This window comes from Amaranthus tricolor, chromosome 6, assembly GCF_026212465.1.
Source record: "Amaranthus tricolor cultivar Red isolate AtriRed21 chromosome 6, ASM2621246v1, whole genome shotgun sequence".
NCBI lineage: Eukaryota > Viridiplantae > Streptophyta > Magnoliopsida > Caryophyllales > Amaranthaceae > Amaranthus > Amaranthus tricolor.
In genome coordinates this window covers 18199141-18209863 of record NC_080052.1, presented here as the reverse complement: position 1 = coordinate 18209863, position 10723 = coordinate 18199141, and the positions used below count along the sequence as shown (strand labels likewise).

The following is a 10723-nucleotide window of genomic DNA, read 5'->3' as shown; positions in this document are numbered from 1 at the left end:
AAGAGGTGATTCACCAATGGTCCCACAATGTAATAGGAGACAAGTTTGCTCATTGGCAAGCTGTAATGCAAAGACTTATCATAGACCAAGATATTAAGCTTTAACGATTCCAAGATACCTATGAAGACTTAGGGAGACATGGCAGTTCCAAAAAATGAAAGTGATTTTTCTCAAACTTATTTGGAGCTCGTTGCCAAGAATTATTGTGCTATCAACTAGTTATATTACGGCCTCAGCCCGGATGAATCAACAAAATGAAATCTTGAAAAAAGAGAAATGGAGATTTGGGATAAGATAGTGGCTATATATGAAGGAATACTCCATGTTAGAAATAGTAAAATAGTAATTATGAGCATCAATATGAGGTATTCAAAAGGACTCCTAACTAGAGTATCAAAGATATATTCACAAGTTCTATACATATTATTAACAACCTTGACTCTTTGAATAAAGAGTTTAGCAATGAAGAAAGGTTGGAAAGTTCCTAAGATGTTTACCAAAAGCTAAATAGGTCTTAAAGCTATTATAGTATAGGAGGCTCACGATCTCACATTGTTACTAGAAGATTTGGTTGGAAGACTTGTTATACATGAGCTCACATTGAACAATGATCGTGGAGGATTTTCTTCCTCAATGAAGATCAACATGGTTTATTAAGGATCTTGAAGACTAAAAAACCCTTTAAAATTACAAATCGAGATGCTCAAGATCCACATCGCATTATTATAAAGATAAAAATTCTAACCAAAGTAATATGTCTAACAATCCGATTGTTTTGATTGTCGTTCTCCAAATAATTTTATCAAGAATTGCTAAGAAGGAAAAAAGTTCAAATGGTCAGAAGCATTACAAAAAGAAAAGAGGTATTGCTGGCAACGTGGGGATAATTCTGAAGATTCAAGTGATGATGAAGAGACTAATCACGCAAATTTAGGGCTAATGGCTAAAGGGAATGACACTGAATCAAAGCTTGTAAATAAGGTAATGGTACAACATTTTATTTTTGGTCCCAAAAAAAATGTCGCTGAAATCTAAGGTAATATAATCTTAAATAAGGATAAATTGCGTCTTTGAGGTTAACTTGCTTATTTCGAATTGGAAGAACATGTTGGCAAAACGCCATTTGTTAATAAAGTTAGAAGCCTTAGGGAACACAAAAAATAATTTAGATAATCAGATTAAAGGTTTAAAAGTTGAAATGGACTCAAAGGTCAAGACCATTGCTACTAATCATAATAGCATCATCAATACTCTTACCTTTGAGAACATCATTAAAACGCAAGTTAGCTTATGCTAATTATCAATATGATAAGCTATAACTGAGAAACAATCCCTGGTTCATTCAAAAAGGACTCTTAATAAGATATCATATGTAGAAGAAAAACTTGAATATGTTATAATCTAAACTTTTCTAAGACTCCTAACTAGACTACGTTTGTCAAACCAAAGAAATTAAACAAGTATATAGACTTATATGATTTTATTATGGTAAGCTTGGTCATATACATATGACATTGTTTTGCACTTAGATGACTTATGGGCAACAATTTACTTAAGTGACTCATATAGTTGCACATTTACGCGACATCTTAGTAGATCTGATGCACATTAGAACTTTTTAACCACAAATTTAAATCAGAACACCAAAATCTTATGTTTGAGTCACATTTTAGACATGTGAGCTCAACTATAATCTTTAGGCCACATTTTAATTCTTTTGTCGTCCACAGTCATCTTTGTGCCACATCTTTAATAATGTTTCCCAAACTTTTATGATAAGACGCCAATAATACCCTTCCTTGCATTGCAATCAAGATAATGATATCATTATTTGATCCACTTTATACATTTAAAAAACCAAACACAATTCATATTAATAACATATTGCTCTAACGTTAGATTATTATATCTACTCGCTAGAACTTGGTATGTTGTATTGCGTGGCTGCGAAGATGATTTTGCAACATATTGAGCATTAGCATTATCTCCCACATTATATTTTTATCCCACACTAGGGATGATCTTTGTATGATTGTAAATCGTGCTTGTAAAATGCCACATGCACGCTCAACATCTGTCCTTACTGACTCTTGGCATCTCGTGAGCAATGCATCTTTTTGGTTTAGTGGTAGTAGAATTGTAGGGATAAAAACTTTCCATTTAGGATATATTCCATCTGTGAGGTAATAAACGTCATTAAATGTGTCCCTATTAACATTATAAGTTACCTCAGAAGATATGCCTTGATAAATATCATCAAAAATTATGACTTTCTTAAGACTTCAATGTCATTACAAGTCCTAGGCATGCCAAAAATGCATGCCAAAATCATAAGTCACCTAATGCCACAGCTTCTAAGATAATTGTTGCATGCTTACTCTTCCTTGATATAGCCCTTTCCATCCTCTTGGACAATTCTTCCATTTTCAATACATGTAATCTATACTTTCCAACATGCCTAGAAACCCCCTTCGTTGCCCATCGTAAAGTAGTCGTTGTAAATCAGTGATAGTTGTCCTCCTTAAGTGCACTTCATGTTATGCCTTCTCAAATCTTTATGTACTCGTCCACCATATATGCACTTGTTCCATATACTAGTATCCTCAATGCGGCAGTACATTTTTGAATTGGAGAAGCACCTAATTCTCTTAGTGCATTTGGACGTTGTTGAAAAAATGGATCTGTGTTTGTAATATCTTCTACTATTCGAAGGAACAAGGGTCGACTCATTCAAACTCTATGTTGAATTATAACTTTCGGATATAGTGGACGCTCAATAAAATACTCATTTATGAGTCTCTCCTCAGTTTCACCACATTTACATGTATGAATTGCATTTTTTTAGAGTAAGTGATGCTCTAGACATGGATTCAACACGTGTATGAATAAAATGTTAAATTATGTGATCCTTTTCTTCTTCTATACTTTGGTTCACAAGTACTATATTGGTAATTGCATTATTAAAGTCATTATCATCACATGAAGAAATAGAAGAACTGGAAGAATTTGAAGAAGAGTAATTGGAATTCATTATGTTTTTTTATATTGGAAGGGTTAGGAGATGTGGTAATTGATGTTGTTCAAAACTAGCTCTCAATAAGTTTTATATATAGATGCTTTGAGATAATGTTGTACGATGAAATTTTTGAAGATAAGATTAGACTTTAAGATAAATTTTCAAAAGATAAGATCAGAATGTAAGATCAATAGTGGAAAAAACCTTATATGCTGCGCAACATATGCTGCGGTTTTATAAAAACGCAGCATAAAGTAGTAGAAAATTAGGCAAAAAAGGGTATATGCTGATGTTCTCTGAGAACCGCAACATATACTCTATTATTTTGATAAAATCCCACCTTCATTCATACAGCAGATTCAAAACCCACGAAAATATATTATTTGTTTTCAAAACCCGCCTTGCTTTGGCATTTGCTCATTTCTCTTCATCTTCTTCAACCCATGAAAATTTTTTCTTCTTCCTCTTCTTCTTCTTCTTCTTCTTCTTCTTCTTCAACATTTAACTTCTTCAAAATGCACGAAAATTGTTGTTGCTGTTCTTCTTCAAAACCCACGCAATTGTTTTAGGGCTTTGTTTTTTAAGGTATAATTTCTTCTTCAAAACTCACGAAAATTGTTGTTGTTCTTCTTTGGTTTTTTAGTTTTTCAAACTTCATGGTGTGAATCTCATTTAGGCTTTTTGATGGTAATGATATTTATTGTTTTCTTTGTTTTTTAAGGTATATATTATTGTCTTCGTTTTTTGATGCAAGTTATGTGAATCTCATTTAGGTTTTGACAAATTGGTATTTGGAGATTGATATGTGAAGGTATGTGAAGCTATTCTTAGAAGCATACAACTTGAGGGCTTTTTAAACAATCTAAGGTATAATTTCTTTAGCCTTTTAGTTTTTCAAGCTTCATGATATTTTAGGGCTTATTCAAGCCTCAACCCAATTTGAACATATGTTGTGTATGAGTTTGTTTTTGTGTATACGTATGAATTTTAAAGTATAAGTGTATCACTTGAATGTTGTGCATAACTTGGAATGTTGTGTATAAGTTTATTTTTGTGTAATATAAGTATGAAATTTAACGTATAAGTTTATAACTTGAAATATTGTGTATAACTTGAAATGTTGTGTAAAATGTCATTGTGTATAAGTTATGTAACTATAAGTTTATAAGTTGGAATGTTGTGTATATATGAATTTCAAAGTATAAGTTTATAACTTAAAATGTTGTGTATATAAGTTTGTTTTTGTGTGTATAAGTATAAATAAGTATAAGTATGAATGTTAGCGTTTACATGTATAACTTGGAGTGTTGTGTATAACTTGGATTGTTGTGTATAACTCGTTTGCGTTTTGTAAGTAATTTATCCTCTTTCCCAAGAATGTTTGTCCTATGTGAATCTAAATTTGTAATTCGAAGTTTGTTTATTTTATGGATTAAATCATGGGTTGTACTTTTATGGATTGTTTTTGTTACGTGAATCTCTTTGAAATGTTGGTAATTTTAAAGTATTGTGCTTTTATGGATTTATGATATAAGTAAGAATTATAGTATTGTGCATGTATAAGTATGAATTTTAAAGTTTAAAACATATTGAAAAATTGTGTTGTAGTTGGTTGCAAATTGTAATAGGTTGTATAAGTATGAATTTTAAAGTTTAAGGCATATTATTTTTGTCGTAATATTAAGCTTGGTATGCACAACAAATTTATTCAGTTTTGTGTTTTGAAGGACAAATTATCGATGAAATGAAGGACAAATTAGATTGTCGCGTTTTAACTGAATTTTTGCGTAAGGTATATATATATATATATATATATATATATATATATATATATATATATATATATATATATATATATATATATATATATATATATATATATATATATATATATATATATATATATATATATATATATATATATATATATATATATATATATATATATATATATATATATAGGGATGGTCATGGGGCGGGTCTGGAGCGGGTCTGGCCAGACCCGGACCCGGACCCTTTTATTTTTTTTGGATCCAGACCCGGATCTGGACCCTAAGGGTCCAAAATTTTCAGACCCAGACCCGGACCCTACGGATCTGACAGGGTCTAGGGTCCTTAATGGGTCCTTAATGGGTCTTATACAAAACCTCTTTGATTTGTCAAAATTGAACCTTCCTCATTCCTCATTGAAAACAGAACAGAAATCAAATCAATACAGCAAATCAGCAATACTCCAGTATGATATTGAAAACTATATGTGTTTAAAAAAATTTCAAATCAGCAGATTATAGCTCTAAGCCAATAATCGGACACTGATACAGTTCTCAAATTTACATAAATCAATAACTGTGTTCAATCATTTTCCAAACAACAACAATAACAGAGTTAAAATCATACAATTCTCACAAATTCCATGAATTCAATTTTATTCTCACCAAAAATACTGAAATTCAATGAGAAATATAAGGAAAATTGAGCGAAAACAGAAAAGAGAAGAAAAATTAGGGTTTAAGATAGTTTACCAGATTGCATGACTGTAAATAGGTGCGAGAGATGAAGACAAAAACACAGTGATTGTGACTTTACATTCAACATAATCGAACAAAAATCGGAAATTGAACACCTCGTTGACTAAACCTAGAGATGAATTTCTCTGGTCCGTAGAAGTAGAAGAAGATGTAGAGGGGGAAGCCGGAAGAGAAGGCGGAGGAGAGTAGATGAAATACGAGTAGGTGAGCCGTCAATGAGAAGTTTCGTGGAGACTGATAATGAGGATGGATAAGTGAGTGTCTGAGGAAGGTCCGGAGGAGTTTGACAAACGCGCAGTGCAGAGATGTTAGAGGAGAAAGAAAAATTAGGGTTAGTGCCTACTGGAATTTAGGAAAAGTCGCAAATAAGGTTTTCATTTATGCAAAAGAAAAATCAGAATTCAGAAAATATAAAATATAAAATTTAAAGTTTAGGGTCCGGATCCGAGTCCGGGTCTTCACCTTAGGACCCGGACCCGGACCCGTCAAATTTTTTTTGGATCCAGACCCGGACCCGAATCCGATGGGTCTAAAAAATTAAGACCCAGACCCTTAAAAAAGGGGCGGGTCCAACAGGGTCCTGGACCCATGACCATCCCTCTATATATATATATATATATATATATATATATATATATATATATATATATATATATATATATATATATATATATATATATATATATATATATATATATATATATATATATATATATATATATATATATATAAGTGATGATTAATTTGGATGATGATTGGAGAAATATTGAATGATTATTAGTGTAATAATTATTATGTATATAGTTATTAATATTTAGCGGCGAATTAATATAAAATGAAAAAACAAAAAAATATATGTGGACTATATGTTGTGGTTCTCCTAGAACCGCAACATATAGTTTCTTATATGCTGCGGTTTTGAACCGCAGTATATAATATTATCATACGCTGCTATCACAAGTGTTGCGGGTCAATACTGCAACATATAACAGGGATAAAACCGCAACATATAAGCTCTTTTCCACTAGTGGATAAAGTTTCAGAAGATAATAAGATTGTAAGATAAACTTTTAGAAGATAAGATAAAATTATAAGATAATAAGATAAAATTTCAGAACATAAGATAAGATTGTAAGATAATATTTTAGAAGATAAGATAAGATTGTAAGATAAAGTTTCAGAAGATAAGATAATATTGTAAGATACAGTTTCAAAAGATAAGATAAGATTATAAGATAAAGTTTCAGAAGATAAGATAAGATTGTAAGATAAAGTTTTAGAAGATAAGACAAGATTATAAAATAAAGTTTCAGATAAAAGATAAGATTATAAGATAAAGTTATAAAAGATAAGATAAGATTTTATGATAAAGTTTTAGATAATAAAATAAGAAAATCTACAACATCAGAAGATAAGATTACAATCGATAAAAGTTCAATTTATTAAATCAATAACTATTACAAATTATGAGATACTAAATTAAACAATTTAAAAATACATAAAATAAAAATGAAAGAGACAAAGAAATAACTGAAAATTATTAAATTCTCTTTGTGCTTTCTCCTTCTTAAGTTCTTAACTCCATTTCAGCTTAATCACTTGCCCGTTTAGAACTACCAACACTGACATAAGTCGAATCTCGAACTGGCCTGGTCTCTATCTTGTGCAATTCTAATTCCTCATAATTCTCAAATGCAAAACCCTAAACATTACTCTCTCTCTTTCTCTCCTTCTCTCTCAAAGTCTCACCTCTAAGGCTAACTTCTCTGCTACATTCCATCAATAAAGCAACTCACCAATTGTTCGTCCCTTTACAATGCAAGGCTAAAGGTTTGATTTCTGTTTTTTTTTATTTTTTTTTATTTTTTTTTTATTTTTTTTTAATCATAATTTCATTTTTTTGTCTATGATTTCGTTTTTGCTTTTAATTTTAGAGGGTTACATTTCATTCTTTTTGTTTATGATTTTGTTCATCTTAGTCTCTCTCTCAAAGATTATTTATCACCTCACCATGAACGAATTTTTCTGATTTCGTTATTGATTTCGTTTTTGTTTATGATTTTCTAGATATTGTTGATTATTTCGTTAATCGTCATTTTGATTTCGTTAATTTGGAATTTCATTTTTTGGTCATGATTTTTGGTTTTTACTTTTGTTTAGGTTGAATTCCCAGAAGAAGAATTAAAAATAAGAGAGATAATTTGCTGACGCATTTATCAAGACGGAATTCAAGTTAGCAATGCTTCTTGGGAAGTTTATTATCTTGAATATGGATTTAAACTAATGGTTACTGATTTTGGCAATTGTACATTCTATTGCATCTGATTTAGATTTAAGTACTAAGATTATGTATTCCTAGTGTTATATAAATTTTCATTTTCATTTTAATTTGTAAGTACTAGAAAATGTTTGTGTAGTGTTTCTGATTTTAATTCTTTAACATTAATTTGGTACTACACCAGCCAAAAAAAAGATTTTAAGGTGTTCAGTTCAGTTCATTTTGGATTTTCGGTTAAATCGGTTTTTCGGTTTAATTTGTATTGGTAAAACAAAATTTGGTTCGGTTTAATTTGGTTTTTAAAAAATGTAATTTGGATTTGGATTAAAAATATCAACACCGAATTTAATTTAGTTTGATTTGGTTTTGTATGAAAACCAAACCAAACGCCGAATTTACACCCCTAAACTAATAACCTACTAAATCTTGTGCAAAGTTCACATTAATTTTACGCAATGATACACTTGTTAATGATAAATTAATAGTTTATTTTCGATTGATGCTTAGTAGCAAATGTCTTGTCCACTTTGAAACGGAGTAGTAATTTTGTAATTGAAATGGAATCATATACTTTCTTCGTTTCAAAATACTTGCCACGTTTGCTTTTTCACGCGGTCAATGTACTAATTTAATCCTTAATATTTATAATTATATATAATAAAAAATTATAAAAATTTGATATTAATAATTTTCGCATCGAAACGAATCAAACAAGATCTCACTTGACTATATTTCAACTTATAGATTAAAATTAACCACAAATTAAGGGAGATAAGTAAATAATGCAAGTATTTCCAATGTTGCGAGTAAATTAGAACGGAGGAAGTATCTAATGACTTGATTATGACGTGGCCATGCCTTCATGAGGCTATATATGAATAGCAACTAGGTTAGTAATACAAATCACCACAAAATAATATAAGTAGAAAGTATTAAAAAAGAAATAAGAAAAAAGAAGATGAAAAACATGGGAGTACTTAAGTTTGTAGTCATACTTGCCTTGGTGACTATGGTTATCCAACCCGAAATAACCCGGGCAGCTGACCCGTACCCGTTGTCCAACATAATGCAGGAAGGAATTGGCAAGCCTTTACAGTGTATAGGATATGCTCAGCAATGTGGCCCTGCTTATCGGTGTTGTGGAAGCTGCTATTGCTCTTTTGATTTTTCATCCTTTAAATACTTATGCAATCATGCATCTTATGATAGTTCATGTAGCTAAATTAAGCAATTAGTGATACTAAAACTACTATGATCCAACTATATAAATGTTGTTCTAGATGAATAACTAAAAGTTGGATATTAAATAAAGGATGTAGCTATGAGCTATTATTGGTATGTTTTATTGTATTGTTGTTCTTATTGTTATTGTGTTTATTAATAAACCGTATAAATTATTAGTACCTTGTATTGTATGAGAATTTTCAATAATATTATAAATTATTATTACCTTATTGTTTTATTTGATCAACGGTACTAATTTGTGATTATGGAACTGATTTGTGGTGCAAATTTATATGATATATATCAAATTATTTGCATGGTAATTAAAGTTTGATCATAAAAGTGTTTTTGTTCACTATTTTTCACTATCCACCTAAAACTACATGTTCAAACGGTAATACATTAAAATGAATTTCGTAAAACAAATGACATTGTTGATGGAGAATAAACATGATCATTAAATTTATCGAGAGATATTCAAACAAAAATTACAATGACTTCTCACTGTTTATTATTGATTTTCAAACGGGTGTTACCTTTGCTGAATTTGATTTTCTATAACCAACTTCGCATCTAATCTGTTTAATTCACCCCTCAAATAATTGAGATCATATGGCCGGCCGCTTTGGAGTAATTTTCACTCTTTACAATAATTAATGGTTAAGTATTTTATTGAATTACTTGGGCTTCACTATTTAAGCTTAATCTTTTTTTTGTATGTTTGAGTAATCTTCTTAATAATATATAACTATTACTATTTTTTTGTTAATTTGGTTATTTTAATGTTTACATATGATTTAACAAGTAGCATTTCAATGATCTTCTTTAACCATTTAATAAGAATCGGATTATTGAAAATTATTTTTAACAAATATAAATTAGTGGTGCCTTTTCTATTGTGTTTCTTGTTTTGTTATGTAATCATCATATCATGGGTCTATGCTAAAAGCAATAAAATATTGTGACATATGTTGTTTCTTCGAGAGTTGCTTTCCCAATTAATTTTAATATTTGGGTTATTTTAACTAATTTTTTTATTTGAATTTAAATCAATTAAATTGCAATTGTTGTAAGTGATGAAATAACATATCCTCTATTAAAGAACAAAAGCAGAGAAGAAGAAGGAGAGAAGATTTTATTTGATATGCATTAGTACAGTAAGTGGATGCCACGCCTCATTATGTACAAGAGTAATATGTATTTGCTAAGGGGACCCAAATCCTTGATGCTAAAGACAGAATGGAGATGTGATTTCAAACCATTAATACCATCAATATTGTACACGGCGGCCAAAATAAACGAATGTGAAGACTTCCTGATGGAAAGAGAGTAATTGTTTTTAGACTGAACAAAACCTTGGTGGAGGAGTTCTTGAGTGAGTTTGGCGAACCATTGACAGGAAGCTTGTTTGAGACTGTTTAAGGATTTATTTAATTTACATCCAATGTTGGAACCATAGTGAAGACTCCCAGGAACTTTCATAAAAACCTCTTCGGTCAAATCGCCATGTAAAAAGGCATTGTTCACATCCAACTGAAATAAGGGCCAATGATATTGAGTAGCTATTTTGATAACGGGAAAGAATGTTTCTTGATAGTCGATGACATGTTTTTGTGTATAACCCTTGGCAACAAAGGCGGGCTTTATACCGTTCAAGAGAGCCATTAGATTTCAGCT

At 30.4% G+C, this 10723-nt stretch overlaps 1 protein-coding gene across 1 annotated transcript; it reads right to left on the bottom strand.

Moving 5' to 3' along the window:
- Window positions 1-1916: 1916 nt before the first annotated feature.
- LOC130815626 (uncharacterized) lies at window positions 1917-2730 on the bottom strand. Its single transcript, XM_057682115.1, has 3 exons — window positions 2564-2730; window positions 2340-2458; window positions 1917-2242 (listed from the first exon to the last, which is right to left on the bottom strand). The coding sequence occupies exons 1-3, from the start codon at window positions 2728-2730 to the stop codon at window positions 1917-1919; spliced, it is 612 nt and encodes a 203-aa protein (XP_057538098.1).
- Between the last annotated feature and the right edge of the window lie 7993 nt (window positions 2731-10723).

Bases quoted from the DNA above. Each gene is read 5' to 3' on its own strand.
- LOC130815626 (XM_057682115.1), bottom strand. From the start codon at position 2,730: ATGAGTCGACCCTTGTTCCTTCGAATAGTAGAAGATATTACAAACACA. The intron at 2,459-2,563 runs GTACATAAAGAT...GGGGGTTTCTAG, and splicing joins AGTGCATATATGGTGGACGA to GCATGTTGGAAAGTATAGAT. The intron at 2,243-2,339 runs GTGACTTATGAT...ATATTTATCAAG, and splicing joins CTTAGAAGCTGTGGCATTAG to GCATATCTTCTGAGGTAACT.